Here is a 22,806-nt window from a genome sequence, read left to right on the forward strand (position 1 = left end):
GCCTTATCTCTTCTTTGCATGAATAGCCTCCTCAAGTTTTGCCTCTTATATCTACATGAAGTCTATATTTTCTAGGTGTTTGTAGTAGAGAGACTCTTGTGTGGCTCAGAAACTTGATTTTGAAGCTCATGAAAGTTTATTTACCTCATTTTAATCATAGCTTTTCCACATATACTCTTACTACTATTATCATTGTTTGTTCTATACACACATCTCCAAGCAAACATCAACCAATATGCGAGGGCATTTTCTTTTAATCTCCTACAATCACAAAATACCAAAAGAGAGCGTATTTTCTGAAAGTACTGCATTTCTTTCACACGCTGGAGTTTCAGAGACTGAAAATTCATGCATAATTTCTTGAAGACAGAAGTTATGACAGAGAGAATTATTACACTGACATATTTATTTTCTTTTACGGCTCATTAGATGTTGTATATGTCATTCACTGTCAGCATCAAGTAATATTTGATAAATCCAATTTAAAAAAATAGAAAATCCAGAATGCAATCATTTGAAAATCTCACAAACCCATACTTTATTCACAAATAAAAACATAGAAACATCAATTTAAAGAATTTTTTTTTTTTGGCATTTTGCTTTTTGCAGATAGTAAAGGTGGAGACAGACAGGAAAGTGCATAGAGAGACAGAGGAAGACCTGCAGCAAAGGAACATCCAAGGCTGCTGCTTTCTGGCCATGTGGCGTATGGCCCACACACCCACTGAGCTAAACTGGCGCCCCAACATCAAATGTTTAAACCGAGTAAGAAAATGTACAGGACCATCTTTACCACTGTGTAATATCCTATTCTTTTAACTACAGGCATTAAATGTCTGGGGACAGAGGAGACCAGCTGGGAGTGGAATGTTTTCCCATTCTTTCCTGTTCTAGGAATCTTAGCAGCTCAACAGTCCTGGCTCTACTTTATTACATCTTTTCATTTTATGGTCCATCAAATGTTTTTAGTTGGTGAAAGGTCTGGACTGCAGTTTAGCATCCTCATGCTATCAGAGATGTGGGCTTTTGAACTGAGCACTGATAATTCTAAGTCCCTCTCCTCTTTCTTCCTTTTAGCTCAGTTTAAATGAGCTTTGGCTCAGATAAGGCGGCAGTGTTTCTGGATATAGCGTTGACCTGCATTTTTGGATGGCACTGTGAAGTGTGTTTACAGACTGTGATTTCTGGTAGTGTTCCTGGGAAAAGTGCAGTGATTTCTATCCCAGAATCAGGCCTGTTTATCGGCCTGAGGGCCTGAAGATCATGGGCACCCGATACAGACTTTTTCATTTGTCGCTTGTGCACAGTGATTACTCGAGATTCCCAGAAACATTTGATGATATTATGCACTGCGTATTCACAATTTTACATTGAAGAACATGCAGACTGATGAACTGCTCATCTTTGCTTCTGAGAAACTGCCTCTCCAAGATGCTCTTTTTATCCCCACTCATGTTACTGACTTGCTACTAGCTAAGCAAAACTTCCCTCTAGCTTTTTTTTTTAATTTTTTTTACCACCACTTACTTTTCCAGCCTTTTGTTGAAATGGTACATTTTCTCTGTTTAAACATTTAATACATTTTTTCAAGTTTTACACGGCTTTTTTCCAACTTTTTTTGGACTTAGGTTTGTAAATACGTCCACATTTTTAATTATCCAATTCCTTACAAAACAACTTCAACCACCTATTCTGTTTCATCCTTTCATACACTTCAATAAAAATAAATAAAAAGTGACGACTGAAACACTTTATTTAATATAACAAATTTGAGAAGTGAGAAAACTGACTGTTTCATCTTGTTGGCTTCCTCTCTTTTTTTTGGCACAGCCCCTGCACAGCAGTCTCTCTGCTAATATGAATCTGGATGTTATCAATCAATTAGAGTCAATAAACAGTTATGGAGCAATGCTGTGAGTTGGATACATCCCTATATCTTTTGACTCACCTCATTAACCATATCATTACTGTGTAGCATGCTTTCCGGTGTGTGAAGTGCCCTAGAAGTGTCTCTGTGGCAACTAGGAATTATGAGAGTAGTGAAACTGCTGGTGGGGTTTTTATTCATGTGGCTGAGAAACAAATACTATATAAGATTTCAGATGGGAGGATAATTTCCACTAGTTTGTCATAATAATGTCACTTTTTTATTTTTATTTCTTTTGGAGAGACATTTTTTGTGTTTGCATGTAATGCGAGTGACTGCTCGTTTATTAGTGGCTGATGGCTTTTAACATGTGCTGCCAGCCAGACTGTGGTGACAAAAGCTGTTTATTTCCTTAGCCATTATGAAGCCAAGCATTAGACGCCACACCACACTCAAGCACAGTGCTGACAAGGATAGGGATACTGGATAATAACCTTCCTCTCTCCTTTCTTGACTCACTATTAATGAAAGCAGAATTATCGTCCAGTGAGTCACAGACTCTGATGTGATTGACTTGTTTTCCAAGGCGTTTATTGAGTGCATTTTAGTACAATAGTTCTCAGAAAGTTACAGCTTACAAACTCTTGACACATACTTGTCACAATTTACAAGTGGCTGCTATACACAAACTAAAAAAAAGAAAGAAAAAGGAAACCAATGTACCTGTGCACACAATGTCTGTACACACAAATGTGCCTGATATGCATACATCCATTCTCTCTTGAACACACAAACAAATAAACTGTGACATGTGCACACTCACAGTCAGCTCCCCCCATCCACTGCTCATCACACAGAGAGAGGTTGTGACTGGCATACTCAAAGCTTTTGGCTTCACCTGTTCTCACTGGCCCGCTGCGATTCTTCTTGGTGTTCACTGTGCGCATCCATGAGAATATAATTGTGAAGTGCCGGGTGTATGCCGTTTTTATAAGTGTGTAAATCTTTGAGTTCCCAGTCTGAAACAGAGGAGAAAAAGGAGAACGGAGAAGTTTAACGAGTTTCGTTTTGCAAGGAGTCACGCCAAATCATTTTCGGCCTCACGCCGTTCTGATCCATAAATGACAGGCATGATTTTTGCTGCTAAAAGCATCGTTGGTCACTTTTCAGACAGTTGCAGCACATGGAACGTTTAACAAGCAAGTTCTTGTGTTTTCTATCAGTGTGTGATGAATGGCTCCCATATGAAACAGCTTTCAGAGGAAGATGGCGAACCGCCTCTCCATTCATCACACTGGAGTGTCATTACAGTCAGATATTTAGAAAGACAAACAGAGCAAATGGAGAAAAAAAAAAAAAAAGAATTACACTTTTGTATAATGAATACGTTCTATCATCTCATTCACAGGCTCTTGGGTTGAAAAGCAAATACATGAGACTGAGCTGAATAGAGGACTAATGCATTCAAATTGATTCACTGGCTTCAGTGAAAGGGATTTATGCCAATCTTGAGGAGCTTGTGATTATATTTAGGAATACTTGGTAAATCAATGACTCGGAGAATTGAATAGAAAAAGCAATTGATTTTGCCCGTGAGCCAAACCAATTGCTTGATTACAGTATTTTCCATTACCAAACTAAAGCAAATTAACATTTATATAATGAAAGAGATGTTGCCACATAAACCACACTGTGAGATAAAAGAGTTTGATTCACTTCAATGAACTAACTTTCTTACTTTCATCAAAACCATCCTTTGTTCATGCCATGTCTGCCATGCAACCCCGCCCTCCTATTAACTGAATCATCCTCCTCTTTCTATCGCATATGCACACACTCTGTCGGGTTTCAGCCCACTTTCTTCTCATTAAGCATCAGCCTGGAAACCAGACGTGAGAATAAACTAGCTGAGGGTTCCTCAGTGTTTGTGTGTGTGCGTGCATGTGTTTGTGAGTGTATTTGTTTTTTATGCTCCCATCAATCTCCCTCCCCGTGGCTGATCAGATGCCCGTCAGACAGGGGGCCTTAGCAGGTGTTTTCACCCCTGCCTGGGCCCACTAGAGCATGGAGCCAACCATTTCTCAGGCCAGCTCTGGCCCAACTCAGCTCCAGACACAGCCCAGGACAGCTTGGTTACACCCAGGATAAACGAGCTGGAGATCTGCCAGCCAGCGGGAGTAGTCGGGGAGAGAGGGCAGGACAGACAGAGGAGGAGGAGGAGGGGGATGACTTGAGAGGGCTAAGTACACTTAATAATCTGCTAATGGGCCTGCCATCAATTTCTAATTTTGGATGCAAGGTGGTTAGGACCGTCGTCACTCATGTCTGTTCAAATAGAGCCAAAAGGGATTTCAGCAGGGTCACAGCTACTGCAAAGAATTGATACCAAAATAGTCCATAATTGGGAGCTACAGGGCTGTTCTACCAAGCCTGTACTGAAAGATTGTTGACTCTCATTTTTAATGATCACCATTTTTAAAGGTTTTATTTGAACAACAATATTGCAATTCGTTTCCAAAAGCCTAGCCCTGAAGCAAATGACCAGCAAAAGGAAAAATAAGACTAACAGCAAAATCACAAGCATCATCATTGCCATGCTAAGAAAGAGAATCATCCTTGTGCACAACTCGGAACAATCCCTTAAATATATCCCAAAATAATGACTTTTGGGAATAATGTAGAGACCTTACAAGATTAGTACATTTCTAAGTGACAATTCATGCAGCCAAGAGTTAGAGAAATATTCCCACAAGTACCGTGGCAATTTCCTTTAACTTGCCTAGCCATTTGGCAACTGCATATAGCATGAGTGCACAGATGAACTCAGCAGCTTAGCTACAGCAGTCGATTGGAGGCTGTGCTACGCTGTGAGCAGTGTGCCCATGTGGGCTGTTTAAGTCTGTGTGTTCCTCGAAATGGCATCGGGTGTCTGTTGGCAAACTTCAGCCCAGATGTTCATTTTTCACCGTGTAGAGAAATGATGCTGATTCGCAGTGATTTCCAGTGCCCGCTCTCCTATGCGTTTCAAACTCGCAGAAAATCTCACCACGGCCTAGACATTTGCAGCGCCCACGAGAAACATTAACTAGATTTTCCCGAAATAAAATGTGCCACATATAGAGCAACTCGACTCCAAGTTGTGTTCTTCCTGCGCGATCAGCTGGCACTCACCGTGAATTTGGGCCAGTTCCGGGGCAGGAAACGGAGGATCATTCCCCCTGTGGATGGTGCTGACCGCTCCCGAGACAAACAACAGGTCAAGAAAGAAGATGAAACATAAAACATATCTGTACAACTAAGTGCTCACCAGCAAGAGACAGCATGTGTACACCCACATTTAACATTACCCCCAGTTAATGGATAGTTTGTCAGTTATTTTAACTCCTACAGCAATTTTCATACAATTCTACAATACCAATTCTTCAGCCATTCTTTTTACATTTTCTCCAGTCAGCCCAAATTGTCCTTAAATCCCTGGAGCAACGAGACATACAATCCAGTGCCCATTGTTCAGTTATCCAAAGGAAACTGGAATCTAAACATTGCATGTGTCTCAGTCAGAATTCAGTCAACATGTCTTTGCCAAAATGCAAGCATAGAGTTCTGTACATACATATGCATTTATATCACCTTCAATATGAAGGTTTATTATGAAAGATATAATCATATTTAGCAAGAGATAAACATATTTATATTCTCTGAAAGTGGGTGGCTTGGGTTAAGAAGTCCTTTAGCAAGGCCCTCCACCCAAGACTCCACAGGTAGTGTTAAAGATAAAATACAAGTGGACTGCATCTTGCTATAATGATAAAACAGACAAACAAACACATGGTAAAGGATAAAAATATAACTAAGCTCTGATCTTTTTTTGTTTTTGTTTTTTTGTTACCTGTCCATTTACAATACACTTTTTAAAACATTTTTTAAACAAGTACAACATGATGTGAAAGTTGAAAATGGTGCTCTGCTGTACATCCCTGTATGCTTCTCCCTCTAATTATTTCCACTGGTAGGTGTTTTGTTTTGTTTTTCTTCTTTTTTTCTTCTTCTTCTGGAACTTATTTCCCGCCAGGTCAAGGCATCTTCATTGCACAGACTGAAGACAGGATGGGTAAAATCACACGTCACATGTTTCTAAATGCCTCACGTTTCAGTTTAAAGTTTTAACACCTTCTAGTCCACATGAAGCAGAAGTACAGTATCACTCACTTTACCACAGTTTGAAACTCTGAGAAGTTCTTTGTGTTGATGTCTGATTGTTGGTTATTTTGGTTCAAAATGGCATGAATGGTAGTTCATAACCACAACAACGGACATTGATTTCCCTTTTGTGATGAATGGATAAACAGTATCAAGTCTGGACCCTGAACTCCTGTCGTGGATTGCATGAAGTGTGACAGCTGTTAATCATGTGGTAGTGTAGACCCTGGTCTCCTGTTGTCATGATAGTGGATTAGATTAAGACAATAGTTTCGACTCTGGCGCGTTCCGATGGATCGGGGGTCATTCGAGGGCTGCTATTTTTGTTGGTCCTTCGAATGCTGCCTGTTCCATGGCACAGCGCCTCCGGTAGTCATGCCATCGGCGTAGATGACTGGCTCATCTGCACCCTCATGGACTGGATATTAGTAAGGATTTTCTTCTGGTGGCCTGCCAGGGTCACTCCTATTCTCAGCAAGTCTCTACAGAGAAAGAAACATGGAGACAGAAAGTGAAAAGCAGGGTATTTTTGTTTCTTTCCCTTTTTTTTTGTAGAAAAACACAGGATCTCCAATAATTTGGAGTTAGAATAGATGATCTGAATATGAAGTGCAAACACCTGCAAGAAATCCCCCATCACAACTCAACGAGCTCACACGGACTTAACGTCGCTACAAATGAACGCACAATTTCAGAATGGAAAGCTAGTAGCAATGAACAAAACCCACAAATTTACTAAATTAATTCCATCTCTGTGAGAAGACGCAGTAGTGCGTGTTGCTTTGAATTGCAAAGACATTGCAGAAATGCTACCAGGCCCCGAGCATATATTTTTAATAAAAAATGTTGGAATGAATTTACATTTTCAACATAATTTTGTAGGCCAAGCAGCATTGTTAATTAAAATGGATGAAGTGCAATATTTGTGTCTGTTGGTACCACAAGTGCTTTGAGAAATGCTGTCATGACCAGCGCTTTGAAGCACTTCACAGACACAGCAGCGGCAGCAGAAGTGAAAATATGCATCTTTAAAATGTGTATATAGAGGATACACATTCATGTCTTTTTTTTTTTAGAACACTGTCAACACAAAATGTTTAATTATTAGTACAGATAAGAGTTGTAATACATAGCTTGCAAAGATGTACATTTTCTTACCACGGTGAGTGCGTTATTTCGTCTTACAATGTGTTGTATTTTTAATTCCCACCGAGGCTTTAACTTTGATGCAATCACTTGAGTCACTGGGTGCATTTATGCTAAAAATACATGCACTTGACGCTGAGTCATTTTATAAAAGTGTGCCCATCAAAAGCTATATGTGTCTGAAAACCCGTCATTTGCACACAAGCAGTTGAACTCACTCTGAGGTCATTTGTGCCACCAGCTGCAGGGAGGTAAAGCCTGAGTTGAGGAAGTTGTCTCTGTACTGGCTCATCTTGATGGCAGCGAGCCAGTCCTCGACTGAGCTGAAGGTGTTGACGTCGGGTATGGATCTGTCCAGCAGTGGCTGAGAGGGCCTGGTGCAGAGGAGAACACCAAGAGCAAGGCGGGGAGGAAGATGAGATATAGTTGGGCTTTGATGCAATATTAAGCACAGACTTAAAGAGAAGGAGAGTAAAGCTGATACTGGTGTTTTCATGGGTGTGTGCCATAGGGTGCAAGGAAACTAGGGAGAGAGAATTTATTAGTGAATATTGGAATGTATCTCAAATATAAAGTGTAAAGGGATTCAGTATCATGAGGCACATCTGCCACTCCTTCTTTGAATGCCACACAAGAAAGATTTTCTGCAGGTAATCGGTAACTGGTCGCAATTGCTTGGCTTTAAAATATGTGGAAGCCTGGAAAAAAAGTAGTGCAGGAACCTGAAACTCACAGTTCACGGACAGACAGACCACATCCAATCTGGCTGACGCTGAGAGAAACTGTGAGGACGGGTGCCAGAGATTGTACAAAACAAGTCCAGTATTTCACAAAAAAGTAAGGAAAAAAAAAAACGTGCTCTGAATGTGTTCTGAAAATATATGTAAATGAGGTGTTTCATTCCATTTTTTATCTTTTTGAAAACGTGTTTTGCTCCATCTTCACGGGGTAAAAAAGTGAGAGTTCCTGAAACCAGTGTTTAGGTTGGATAAGAAGGAGGAAAAGTGCAGTTTGACGCAATCAATAGCAATAAATTCATGCTTAATTCATGAGAAGATAAAACGGTGCACATATGCATGCTGGGCCATTCGAAACAAACAGTGTGTTAAAGACTACATGCATAAGGAGAAGCGTCAGTGTGTACTTAATGTCAGTTTTTGGATCAATTTGTTTCTTACGTGTACAGATTTTTTTTTACTCACACTGCAGGAATATTGGCTACAGATTTGAGGCTGGCGGGGTTACGGATCATCTTATCCAGAGTACTGACGATGTCTGTGAAGCGGGGTCGCACGTTGCGGTCTTTTTGCCAACAGTCCAGCATCAGCTGGTGCAAGGCGCTGGGGCAGTCCATGGGTGGTGGCAAACGGTAGTCCTGCTCAATAGCATTAATTACCTATGAGAGAGAAAGCAAGATGTTGTCTCTTACAAATGAAGATAGCTGCTAATTCCACACCATATACCGCACTTGCAGTATGTCTCTCAAACACTTACTGTCAGTAAGAGTGTTTTCTACAAGCTGGTTACATTTTTTTTAATAATTTGACTTATTTTATGGCTGAAACTCAATCCTGCCTCATCACAATGCAACAAGAACACAACTGCAACCCTCCCCATATGGACACTCCCTCTGGTCAATAAAGTGACAGTTTGCATTCAGGATGATGTGCCCTTCCTCTTGACTCTATCCAATCACATATCACTCCTATAGGACAGATTGAGGAAAGAGAGAGGACAGAGAGCAGGGGCAGTGTCACTAGAAAGGAGCCCCTGGGGGGGATGGGCAGATTGCATATAATTAACACTGTGAAGTATAGCCACTTGACACATGACTTTTAAAAGCTTCACAAGCTATCAGGACTCATTAAAAAGACGTTATGACAAAGAATTTAAGGGCAGTTAGAGTAAAAGACTTCTATTATATAAGTTTGATCAGAACTTGACAGAAGTGGAGTATCTTCACCTTGTTTTGTTTTCTTTGTTAGTTATAAAAGGTTTTATGTTAAATAACATATAGACAATGAGATCACTTTAGATATATTTAAAGGAAATATGCAATGTTGATTCAGTAGCTACAAAAGCAGACGCTGCAAAGACTAATGATTACCAAGATTGCTGCAAATTGATGGAACCAGTGCTCACAAATATCCACATTATCCACACTGTCTGTAGATTTAATCTTTTTTTCTTTTTTTTTTGCTTACTTGCAAGATGAAAGTCTGATGAAAGATCGTGTGTAAAAGATAGTCATTAAAAGTTAGGTGCTGCTCTGTATATCGCCAGCTCCACCCTGGAGTTGAGTGCACCTCAGCAGATTCTTGACAAATGGTGCATTAGAGAAGAGAACGCACAAGTGAGGGGATATGAGTTAGGAGGGGGTATAGAGAGGGGCTTTGATGCAATATTAAGCAAAAGGGATTTCAAGAGAAGAGGAGAAACAGAGGTTATGGTGTTTGTGTGGATAAGTGAGAGGATGCAGGATAGAGAAAGAAAGTGTGTGCGTGCGTGCGAAAATTTTTGTGAGAGTGTGTTTTAAGTGTGTAAGAGAGTGTGGACTGAGCAGCCGGACATGCTGAGTGGTGCTAGTCCCACCAGGCAGTGTTTGCTGCTGGCCCACTGAGGCAACATCTGCTGGTTTGGACGGTCCTTGTGGAGCGAGGTCCATAGAGACCTGATGGTTGGCTAGTTGTCGCACTAAGGGAGCTAAGGGAGAGAGACCTCATAGTATGGGACTATATCCAATGGTTGCGTGTGTTTGTGTTGGTGCCTGTGAGCGTGGACGTTATCCAAGCGGACATGGGGAACAAAGCAGAGCTCTCAGCAATCATTCATTGCTCTCAAAAGCTGGCCAGGAAGGAAAGGGGATAGTGTGAAGCTGTGCCCATAATAAGTCTGCTTTCAAAGTCAGAGTCAAGGGCATCTTCAGTAATGATGCTTTGTGATGCAGGCTGATAAAAATGTGTGATTTATTACAGCTTCCTCCCTTATGAGTTACCCTTGATTGTGTATCTATAACTGCATCTGTACGGAAATGGCTGTTCAATTTAATGAGGCTGTTTATTCAGATTCAGGTTTATTCTTTGTTCTATCGGAACTCGGAGACATGATAAAACTTAACTTAGATGTTGAGTTTTTGGGAACATCTCATGAAATGAGCGCTTAAAATCTTTAGTGCTGATTTTATGTTTAATTAGTACTTAACTGACTTTGTGTTGTACTACACCTGCTCGTCCCAACTGACTTGAACTCCATTTACAGTGTAATATCCTGCCCAGACATGCTTTTTCAAAATGCAATCATAATATTTAAGAAAGTATTTGTGTAGTTTTAACCACTTACATCCTGGTTGGACATGTCCCAGTAAGGCCTCTCTCCAAATGACATCACCTCCCACATGACGATGCCGTAACTCCACACGTCACTGGCCGAGGTAAATTTTCGGTAAGCGATGGCCTCTGGTGCTGTCCACCTCACTGGGATCTTCCCACCCTAAAAGAATAATAAAAAAAGAGTTGAATTTCTAAGTTTAGATTACACATATTACAAAAAAATGGGCGTAGCTTTAAACCTCCATTCTTTTAAAAGGCCAACAGGGGTAATACGCGTTGTTGCAAATAGACTTCTGTTCCTCTAAAAGTCTATGAGAAAATGGCTTTCTGATGTGATTTGACTTGTCTGTGGTGGGTGTGGTTCAGGAAGTTGTCTGAATCAGAAGATCAGTGGTTCGATCCCCGGCAGTCTGCACATCAAAGGTTCCTTTGATTCTGAACCCTGAGTATCCCCTGATGGATGCAACCATGTGTGTGCGCAAATATTAGATAAGGTGCTTGGATATAGAAAAAAAGCTCTTGGATGAATGAGGCTTACAATGAAAAGCATTTTGAGCGCTCAGTCAGAGTAGAAAAGCACTATGTAGGCATATTTCAGGTCATACTATATAAAACATTAAGTCTATTTAGTAAATTTTGGTCAATTCGAAGCTGAGAAAAGAGGATTATCCAGTAAATGCTCATTGGCTACAGACTTGTGATTGACAGGTCAGTAGCCAGCGAACGTGTGGTTTCACAATCTGATCTGCCACTCGCCATCAGATCCAGTTTAAACATGTCAAGACAGTGACGCAAAAAGTGCTCATCTTGAGGCATAAAAACAGTGATGTCACAGTAGCTACATCCATCCTGTATACTGTCTATGGCTGAGATCGCTCTCTTACAAAACAATATTCTTTTCAGCTTTAGTATGTTGAAGTCAGCCCCTTTCCTGAAACCCACATCAGTACTCTCAGCTGTTCTAGTCCATCGCTTTAACTCTTTATTCTCTCATCCAGCAAGTGCAGCCAAAAAAACAGGGAGGATTCTGCCTCAGTATCAGCAGCATCCAACACTCATCAACCAACTTTGCATTTAGTATATCCTTCCTCATACTCCAGTTTTAATAAAAGAAGATAGGACCGGTTTTCTGTGCATACACCGAACACCTCTGCCTGTAATTGGGCTACGTGAGCCCCCAGGCAAACCATGCACCCTGTTGATTGAAATTGACAGCTGCTTGTTTCCCATCACACACACGTGCACACATTCACACATACAGGCGCAGTGGGATAACATATGCACAGGCACAGAGAGGATTGTGCCACACACACACACACACACACACACACACACACACACACACACACACACACACACACACCTACCTCCCACTGGACCTTCCCTTATAGCTGAGTTGAGCTTGCCACCAGTTTAATAATGCCAATTAGCTGAACCTGAGCATTTGCAGATAAGCTGCTGTTGGAAACAAACCCAGGAGAAACCTACACAGACCACCCTGTTCCCTGCTGACTTTCTAGGAACGACAGGAGAAGAGAAGAACCACAGGGAGAGGCGGGTGGAGGCAGGAAAAAAAAAAGGGAAATGAATAAGACACCGAAAAAAATGGTGATTTGGGGTGTTTTCATAATGCTGGCTCACATGAAATGTTGAACAATACTAATGCTAAACAGGCTTATTCATGCATAAATGTCTGTGTTTAATTTTGGATTACAGAACACTGTCACATGGCGCTGCAAGAGGTGGAGAGGCTGACCTCATTAGCGAGCACCTCTTTGACCTTGGAGACGTTGCTGACCCCGAAAAGAGGTTTAATATCTGACCTTGAGTGGTGCTAGATGCACAGACAACGCTCTGACTGAGAGCATCAGCCGGTGAAGAAAAAGCACTGAAGAAAGTAGACAATGCTGCAGTGTGTGGTTGCGGGAGTGTGTGACACGCACAAAATGAGAGAACAAGCAAGAAAGGAAGAGAGGAAGAGATCAATAGATGAATAAAGGCTATATAACCCCACTGACTTCAGTGCTTTTCTCATATCTCAAGACTAGTTCATATCTGAATCGTTTCATCTAAACTGAGACCCAAGGGCACTTTCTCTTGCTCTTTCTTTTCTCTTAGGGCAATCGAACTACACTGATACAGGCAAAGCATTGCCCCCTGCAAAAATATAAAATGACTCATTTTCTCCTTTTTCATCTGTCACACTGTCGGGGCCAATGCTTCACATCAATTATTTTGTCTGGACGAACATATATGAGATGAGCAATAAATGCAGAATAACACAAAAATAAAACAGCTGCTCCAAGCACAAAAAAAAAAAAAGCTTTCTATTACGTCCTCGCTTTGTCATTACTTGCTTACTCCCTTCCTCGCTTTGTACATCTGGTCTCATGCCCCAGGACCCTGTTGGGATATGAGCTCAGTGTCGTTGGAATGGCCTGAGCAAAGACACAGGCTTCACAAGAAGCTTCCTGTGCGCCTCCAATGAGACAGATATTAGTAATAACATTTCCAAGGCGGGTGAGTCAGAGGCAGCTATGCAAACCCTTAGTAATTACTGCTGTGGGCCAATGATAACTGCCAAAATCCAGCTTTAATAACATGAATTGCTGTGGAGTCCATGCATACAGGGAGGAAGGCAAAAACATAATAAAAAGCACTGGTGTATTTATTTTTTTATTTGTTTTTTTCAGTAGAAAAAGCATTAATACCGAGGGAGACGAGTTAGAGGGGTAGCAGAAGTGATGTTGGGAATTAAAATAGACCTAATGTCAACACAAAAGTACAAATGCTTTTGCGTAGCCTTGAAGCATTGGGGTGCGTGGGGGGTTGGGTGTTTGTAATACTGTGTGGGCTACTGAAAAAGGAACAAGCTGTTTTCTGTTTGCCTTGAAGTGAAATATTGCCCCTTAAGCAGAATTCACACACTCCAATTATCTTGGACAGTTAACTGAGAATCTATGTGTAGATGAGCCAAAATGCACAGCAAGATTTGCACCTGCACAATGTCTAGGCCTTGACGATACCAAGTGATGCTCCCTCGGTAATAATAAAAAAACGCAACAACAACAATAAAAAAACAAACAAACTGGGTGACATTCAGTGCCTGAATTCCTGGGAGGTTTGAGTCTAGCTTGTAATAAATAAGTAAGCTGCTTTTGGTTTTTGTTGTTGTTTTGATTTTCACACCCGCCCTCGTATTGTTTTTTTCTTCTGTTTACTAAATTTGATCACATCAGAATTTTTGCTTCCTTTCTTGTTTTTTTTCCTCCCCTCCTTTTGGCTATTTTAACGATTGTAGCTCACGCAGCAAGCCATTTTTGCACACATGATTCCCTTCAGCATACCTCGAACAGACTTTGCCATACAGTATGTCACCAGAGTAAGATTAAAGTAATGTGACTGGTTTCCACCTGGTTGTGGCTGCCTGTGACAGGTTGTGACCAGCTTTGACAAGCTAGTGATGTGTTTGAAGTGCATCTGTAAAGGAGATGCGCCGTGGCTGTCATAGCGAGACAAGCATGTTCTCATGACAGCTAGGTCTTAAAGATAAAGGATAAACATTTGGTGGTCAGGTAATGTGTGTACTTATTGGTGTCTGTTATGGTCCCCTGGCTCAGCAATATCAGTGTGTGGGTGTGTGTGTAGATAGTAGGATATGAAACACCTGTCATGTCTTTGCAGCAGCTCAGGATACGAACCACCAACATGCCAGATAGCTTCATGTAGACTGTCACTGACATGGTGATGCAGAATGGAGTAAAATCTAGAACACATATACCGTATTTCCCGGACTACAAAGCGCACCTGAATATTAGCCGCACAAGCTAAAATCAGGGGAAAATCCTGTTTTGTACATACATTAGCCGCACCTGACCAAAAGCCGCAGGTGTTTCAATATTGACTTATCATATGTAAGAGAATATGCACAAAGCGAATTGTCAGGAAAGAGATGGCTGTTTGGAGACACACCCCTTTTATTAATATTTTGAAAATCAAGTTATGGGTACATATTTGCACATGTGCTGTGCTTCATAAATGAGTAACAAATGTAGTACATAACAGTAACCTACAGCACACCAGAAAAATAGATTCGGACTACCTTTTAGGCTCAGGTGCAGTGACACAGCTTTAACAAGAAGAAAAGTCAGTCATTCACCACCATCTTCCTGCGCACTAAAACCACCAAAGTCCTCTTCTCCAGTGTCGGATACGAACAGGCTCAGGATGGCTTCGTCATCCACTCTCAGCTTCTTTCCTTCGTTGTCACTTTCAAAACCAAAGATAATCCTCATTGTCATTGTCAGTGTCGGAGTCGAACACCCTCTGAAGGGCCGTGGCGGTGTCCTCCTCTTCATCATGCAGCAGTCCAGCCCTTCGAAATCCGTTGGTGATCGTGGATGTTTGCACACTTTTCCACGCTGTCAGAATCCACCGGTGGAGTTGAGCACAACTTGCTTTTCGCAAGTTTATCGCCGCTCGTCATCCACGACTCCCGCTGAACGCATAGCGCTACTTTGAAGTTTGTTTTTCGCGCTACTTGTACGGCACTATGTTGCCTGGCGGATGGACATGTGACCAACATACCACTCTTGAACCCCGATCCTTCCGCCAGGCAACGTAGTGCCGTACAACAGCGGAACAAACAAAACAAATCGTCTTACGATATCACAAAAATCATGGAAAATCTATAGAAAAGCCGCACCTGACTAAAAGCCGCAGGGTTCAAAGCTTGTGCAAAAAGTAGCGGCTTATAGCCCGACAATTACGGTACCTGTCACAGCACAATCAACAGTCACCACTAATATGCAGCAAAATCACAGATAAGCTTACCGGAATTTAGAAAAAAAAAAAAAAAAAGCCCAGTGTTTTGCCTTTTTCACTCATCTTATTTCACTTCACAGAAGCTATTTAGAGATTCTAAATAAACGTTCTCCTTCGTGTGGAAGACAAATATGTAGAGCTCCCTCTCCGTGTTTTCATTTCTCCCCCATTCCCTCTTTTCCTTGCCTTTACTCCTCCAACTTCGCTAATCCATTTCCAAACAATGCACACTGAAATGGACTTGAGCACATTTACTTAGGCTGGAGAGAGTGCTCCATCAACATCGTTTTAATGAAATCCTGAGAGCAACGATCTGCCCTGGATGTCTGCCCAAACAGATGAAGAAAGAAGAGCGAAGGAATGGAGAGGAAAGGGGCAGAAAGAAAGAGTGACACAAAGAGACGGAGAGAAAATAGAACAAGAAATTAAAAAAAAGAAAGAAAGGAAAGTGGGTTGGTGACTCAGATGTTGGTTTCTCAGATCCCCATGGGGATGTCTGATGGAGGGAAGGACATAGGTCTTTATGTACAATGAGGTAATGCAAATCTTGAGGGAAGCATATTTCAGAATGCACTCTCTAAAGATCCCAAATAGGCTGGCATTCAACAACAATCTCCTTCTGCTGTCAGATTTAATTTAGTAAATACATTTTAAAATGTGTCCAGTAAAGCAATAAAGAACAGATAGTGTACTATTTTAATAATGTATAACTCTAAATAAACCAATATAACATCTATCCAAACTCTAAGCCAGTGAATTTATAACTTCAGGTATCCTATTTATTGTTTTAAGCTATCAAATACATTTATGTAAAACAAACACAGTTAATTTTATAACTACTCATAACAGTTGGAAAACATTTGTAATCAAGAGTGTTTATGCTTCAATTATCCTGAAGGTGGATATAAACACCTTTAAATATAAACTTAGCACGCTTTGCTGTGCTTTGCTGCTCAATTCTTTGGCTTTTCTAGAATGGACCTAAAACAGCTGTTTAGGCTGTCAAAGCTTCACTACCAAAGGATGCAAGTTTTTGTTTTTCCCAGCTATACGCCCACAGTGCTATACAACTTTGTGTGCGCCTTAGTAACACAACCATAGGATCTGTTTCTGTGTAATGCATTCAAGTTGTCTTTCTTTACTGCATCTGCATGTATAGCAGAGGAAATAATTCCCCCGCTGAGTTTGTTAGTTTGCTCACTTATAATGAAATGAACACTATCTAATTTTTATAGGAGTTTCATTTTAATGGAGAGAGACAGAACATCAACCAAAAATCCAGAAAAAAACAAACAAATTACATAGAAGTTTTAACTTGATTGTATGTCACTGAGCGAAATAAATATTTCATCCCCAAGCAAGACATGACTCGGTGGTGAAACCCTTGTGGCGTTTCTTGTACTTGGTCACCAGGTTTGCACACATCTCAGGAGGGATTTTGGCCCACTCCCCTTTACAGACACTCACTAAATTATTTGGCAACTCAAAGCTTAACCTCCCTCCACAGGTTTTCTATAGGACTGAGGTCTGCAAGCTGGCTATGCTAGTTTATGACCTCAACGTACTTCTTCTGTGCCACTCCTTTGTTGTCTTGGCGGTATGTTGTGAGTCACTGTCATGTGGGAATACCTATTCATGACCCTATTCAATGTTCTGGCTCAGGGATCGACGTTCTGGGATTCTGGGTGGGTTATGGGGGACAGAATTCCACTTCACTGCTTGTCATTTCATTCAATGACATGCAAGTCAATTTATCACTTCAACACAACACTTATATTTTTGTGGGTTTTTTTTTTTTGGGGGGGGGGGGGGGGGGGGGGGGGCATTCTGGCTCATTTCATTAAAATTAAACTACCATAAAAATGACAAACTGTTCATTTCTTTATAAATGAGCAAGCTCAAAAATTCAGAAAGGGATCAACTCAAACCACTGTAATAGAATATAGAGGAAATCATTTCATTTCAGAGAAAAAAAAATTAATAACTGTACTTTCTGTAGTTTTATTTTCTACTATATGTCCTTTTGACTTTTTACTCCTTTAATTGGTAATGTTCACCCTGCATCAGTAGCATTTTGCATTACGCTTAACTTACAGGCCTCGGCATATCTAGCATCTACTGACACGATCAAATTAACCCGAGCAAGTATCTCATTTTGCCTGTACTACTCTATGCTCATATTAGAAATTAACCTTTGTCCCAGAAATCTTTTTGCAGGATGCAAAAAATAGACAATTATACCCTCAGATGCACTTGCAGTTTTATCAAATTGTACCAAATCCTGAGCATGACAGCATATTTTAATGCTACTGGTATTTTGTAAAATAAAGTGCATTTAATGAGACAATATCAAATAATTATAGTCAACATCACTACTTTTATAGCACACCAGCAGAGATGGCGTTGCTTTCACTGATTTGAAAGGATTCAAAATAGAAATTTTTACTCAGATGCAAACACAGTCAAACAGCCACAGATGGCAAATGTCAGATGGTGTCCATCTTTTACTAACTCTGGAAAACATGACAGAAGATCTAAATCACAGCAGAGTGTTTTGTATGCACACTCACTCTTTGATGTGGAGACCTGGTATGGATCATGTTTCTAATTACAAAAAAAAAAGGGTCTGTTCAACATTAACATACTTTTGCTGCTAAATTAGTCCCAAGACTGAGCGAATGCAGCTCTATCATCTGAATAAAAGTAGCCATGAAATAGCTTAATTAATGAAATACAAAAAAAGACATGAACAAACCAGCAGAATTAAGTGGGATGTTTAGGATTCTGTGACACATCATTGGCTCAGTTCCTGTTAGCAGTGTCTCCAGCTTGATAGGTGACTTAAATGGGAAGTGAGTCGGGGATCTGCTTGGTCACTGCACTGGTAATGTAGAGGTAGGGAATCAATGAGTGAAACTGGCGTCTCAAAGTACAGGACTGTGCAAAAGTCTTGAGTCACGTCTCATTTGTTGATTTTTTTTTTCCAAGGAGCCAGACTTCATTCAAGTCAGTCAAGCATTAAAAAAGTCACTTGAGGAATAAACCAGTGTTGCGTCTACACATAACAGACAACTTACTAACTTTAAATTGTATCTTTAGACACTTTTTTAAAGCAGCAGCCTGCCACTAAACCACAATTTCTCCCCATCTCTTTTGATGGATCCATGAAAAATGTTAAAATAATAATAGTAGCAAACTCAAACTGACACAGGACCTGAGAGATGTACCTGGACCTTCAAGTGATCCATCTACTGTTTGATGCAGCCCCATCAGAAATGGTCTCAGTGGAAGGGTGGCTGTTAAAAAGCTATTTTTAAGGAAGAAAAGGCTCGGGTATGCCAATTACGTATTATTGTATTTCCATGTATATTTGCACGTTTCAATAAATTGCTGCATCTACTTCCCAATTTCCTAACAAAATACACAAAAATGAGGGAATAATCAAAACTTTTTCACAGACCTGTACAGTATGTGCTTAAAGGATAGAAATGAACTTGAGAAAGTACAAAAAATAAACCAGAAAGAAAGGTAGAAAATGGTGCTTAGCATTTGATGCATGACACAAAAATCTAAACGAAAGAGCATTTGTTTACTTTTGGCCTGGCCAATATGGATATGTTCCCATTTTACTGTTTGTTTACCCTGTCCCCTCACTCCTAGCACATAAATATTTCACTAGAAGTGGAATAGACAAGCCAAAAGAAAAAAAAAAAAAGAGTGCATGGGCCCGAGGCCAGCAAGAGTGGTAAAGGATGCAAATAGAATACAGACAAATGACAGAAACAACAGCGCTGTCCACATAGTGTGAGCGCTCGAGTGGAGCTGAGAGAATGTCACTCAGGTCACAGGGATTTGACGGATGAGCTTTTTGTTACTGGCTCTGTGTGACCTCGCCTTTCAACCTCTCTCAGCTTCAATGACACAAGAAAACGCACCCATGTGCACACACATGCACAGAGAGAGAGAGAGAGAGAGAGAGAGAGAGAGAGAGAGAGAGAGAGAGAGAGAGAGAGAGAGAGAGAGAGAGAGAGAGAGAGAGAGAGAGAGACCCTTATGAACACATGTATATCTAAGAACATGGCACAAACACACACCTCTAAACACACACTTGCCAGCTTAGGCACAACATACAGTGCGCATCGTGTGACATGCAAGCCAATGACAGTCTTCCCACATTGTCAGCTGAGGCACAAGCAAAAGAATTCCTGACCCATACCTACCCTCACTGCTACCCTACGGGCATGAACTTTAAATAGAAAGGGTAACTTAAGGTTATGTATATAACCCCGGTTCTCTGAGTAGCATGAGTGAGTGTCTCACTATGGGAACGCCTCCTGCGTGACCTCATCAGAAGCTCAAATGCCATTACGCCAGCCCTTACAGGCTGGCTAGGTGACGCCCATGTCAGGAGGGGCCAGTGCCTCCCTATATAATAGGCTGACATAGCGTCAGATGTCATTCAAAACAAGCCCACCTCTTCCTCGCTTCCATAGCAAGGAGGGCGGTCTGGTGAGACACTCACTCGTGCTACTCAGAGAACCGGGGTTATATACATAACCTTAAGTTCTCTTTCATAGCATTCGTTTCGTGTCTCACTATGGGAGAAATACTGACTTCCGGATTGCCAGACATGCCTGTTAAGAAGACAACTGTCCCCAACAGCACTTGACAGGGGAGAAGCCCCCACCTGGGAAGAACCTGCACTGAGGACTGAATGTGCTAGGTTAGGTGCTGTCACATCTAACCTGTAAAACCTAGCAAATGTATGAGGTGAGGTCCAGCATGCAGCTGCACACACCTCCTGAATAGAAACTCCCCTAAAGAGAGACTTTGAGGTTGCCAGACCTCTAGTGGAATGCGCACGCAAGCCAGCAGGGGGCTGAAGGCCCCTGCTAGTATAGGCCAGGGCAATTGCTCCTACTATCCAATGGGAGAGGCGCTGTTTAGACACAGGCTTTCCCATATGTGATTTAGCCCAGGACACGAACAGCTGGTCACTTTGTCTGACACTCTGGGTTCGGTCCATGTAAATGCGCAGAGCACGGACTGGACACAAGGTATGCAGCCGCTGTTGCTCCTCTGAGGAGAAAGGCGGTGGGCAAGAGGCCGGCAGTTCTATAGGGGAACATGTGCCGACAACCTTCGGGACAAAGGCAGGGTTGAGCCGCATACTGACCCTCGTATTATCCGAGGAGAACTGAATGCATGACTGATGCACTGAGAGAGCGTGGATCTCTCCTACACGTTTAGCAGAAGCTAAAGCAATTAATAGAGCCGTCTTCAAGGACAAAATTTTAACTCAACCTGTTCCAGGGGTTCAAATGGGCAACAGGAGAGCGCAGCCAATACTATGGGAAGGTCCCACGATGGAGCCAACGGCCTAGATGTAGGCAATTTACGCCGTGCACCCTTCATGAAACGGCATATTAAGGGATGCTGGCCAACAGTCTTCTCCTCAAAACCAATATGGCAGGCCGAAATTGCTGCCAAATACACCTTGATGGTGGAGAAGGCTTTACCCTTATCAATCAGGGCCTGAAGAAATGACAGAATCACAGCCACAGGGATGGCCTGTGATTCTATGCACCAGCTTTCAAACACACACACCACTTGTGCTCATATAGCGTCATAGTAGATGATGCTCTAGAACAGCGGTCCCCAACCTTTTTTGCGCCACAGACCGGTTTATGCCCGACAATATTTTCAAGGACCGGCCTTTAATGTGTCGCGGATAAATACAACAAAATAAAACTAGCACACGTGAAAAGACCCAGGAAAACCGAGTTAACGATCAAAACGATAACAAAATAACGCTGAAAACCGATAAATACCCTGAAAACCATACATTTCACACCTGAGCCTCAACTCGCGCGGCCCGGTACCAGACGACTCACAGACCGAGGCCCGGGGGTTGGGGACCGCTGCTCTAGAACACTGAATAGGGTCGATAACACTATGAGGGAGCCCCACTGTGTTCAGGTTAAACCACTCACGGGCGAAGCCCATAGAGCTAGCCTCTCTGGGTGGGGGTGGAATATTTCCCCCCGTGCCTGACACAGTGACAGCAGGTGGACACTGCTCCAGACTATCAGTCTGTGTGCCAGTGTGTGTAACTTGGGGGACCCCAGACCGACCTGTCTGTTGATGTAGGCCACAACGGTGGAATTGTCCGGACTCACTAAAACATGATGACCTCTCAACCAAGGGAGAAAGTGTTTTAGCGACAGGTGAACCACCAGCAGTTCCAGACAGTTTATGTGGGTGGAGCGCATGTGAGGGCCCCATTCCCCATTCACTGTTCTGCCCTCGTGGGTGACCCCCCAGCCCGAAAGAGAGGCATCTGTGGAAATCACCTTCCTGGCTGAAACTGCCCCCATGGCAATGCCCTGAGACAAGAAACCTGGCCTCTTCCACTCGCGGAGAGCGAGTGAACAGTCTGCAGAGTCTCTCACGTGACGGTGGCCGTCTCGGTGAGGGTCCAGTCCCCGCGAGCCCACCCATCGCTAAAAGCCTCTCATGTGCAGGCGTCCCAGTGTTATCGCCACTAGAGAAGAGGCCATCAGACCGAGCAACCTCTGGCACTGTTTGAGGGTCACTGTGTTGCCTCTGTGAACCAGTGCTAGGGATGACCGTATGGCCGCTGTTCTCTCCGGGGACAGAAAAGCCCTCACCCGGAGGGAGTCTAGGCTGAGCTCTATGAAAGTAATGCATTGAGTTGGTGTCAATGTGCTCTTTTCCACGTTTATCTGGAAACCCAAACTCTCCAGATGGTGTATGAGAGCATTTGTATGACAAGTCGCTCCCTGGCGGGTTGGGGCTGCCACCAGCCAGTCGCCGATATATGTGGCCATCCGAATGCCCTTTTTCCTGCTGCCTCGGTGCATTTCACAAACACCCTTGGGCTCAGTGAGAGACCAAAAGGCAGGACTACAAACTCGTATGCTATCCCCTGGAAAGCAAATCTCAGATACTTTTGGTGTGGGGGATATATGGGGATGTGGAAATAAGCATCCCTCAGGTTGATTAATGTGAACCAGTCGCCCGCTTGTACAAACCGTAGCAGCGAGGCGTGCGTCAAGATCCTGAACTTGTATGTCCTTAAATGCCGGTTCAGGGCACGGAGATCCAGAATGGCTCTCATCCCCCTCCCCCCTTTCTTTGGCACAAGGAAATACCTTGAATAAAATCCGCTGTGCATTTCCTCGGGAGGGACAACTCTTATAGCTCCTTTGTCTCTCAAGATGGAAATTTCCTCCAGGAGAAAACTGGCACACTCGCCCAGAGCACGAGAGTAAACGATTTCTGTGAAATGTGGTGGAGCGCCATTGAATTGCAGCCTGTAGCCCTTTTCCAATGTCCTCAGCACCCATGCTGACAGAGTGCAGGTGGCCCAGCTCTTCATGTGGAGAAGACAGGCTTTTTGGCGCCCCCTTGTGGTCG

At 42.3% G+C, this 22,806-nt stretch overlaps 1 protein-coding gene across 2 annotated transcripts in view; it reads right to left on the bottom strand.

Moving 5' to 3' along the window:
• Window positions 1-2,436: 2,436 nt before the first annotated feature.
• The window catches only part of ephb1 (EPH receptor B1), a 182,647-nt gene continuing 162,277 nt past the window's right edge, over window positions 2,437-22,806 (bottom strand). For both annotated transcript variants that reach the window (XM_080861417.1, XM_080861416.1), the window contains exons 13-17: window positions 10,553-10,702; window positions 8,416-8,609; window positions 7,432-7,587; window positions 5,039-6,549; window positions 2,437-2,886 (exon numbers count right to left, since the gene is read on the bottom strand). In XM_080861417.1, the coding sequence (XP_080717543.1) occupies window positions 6,441-6,549; window positions 7,432-7,587; window positions 8,416-8,609; window positions 10,553-10,702 (609 nt within the window). In that variant the 3' untranslated portion in view covers window positions 2,437-2,886; window positions 5,039-6,440. The remainder of the gene's footprint in view (window positions 2,887-5,038; window positions 6,550-7,431; window positions 7,588-8,415; window positions 8,610-10,552; window positions 10,703-22,806) is intronic.

The sequence above is a fragment of the Rhamphochromis sp. 'chilingali' genome (genome assembly GCF_963969265.1).
Source record: "Rhamphochromis sp. 'chilingali' genome assembly, chromosome: 16".
Classification (NCBI taxonomy): domain Eukaryota; kingdom Metazoa; phylum Chordata; class Actinopteri; order Cichliformes; family Cichlidae; genus Rhamphochromis; species Rhamphochromis sp. 'chilingali'.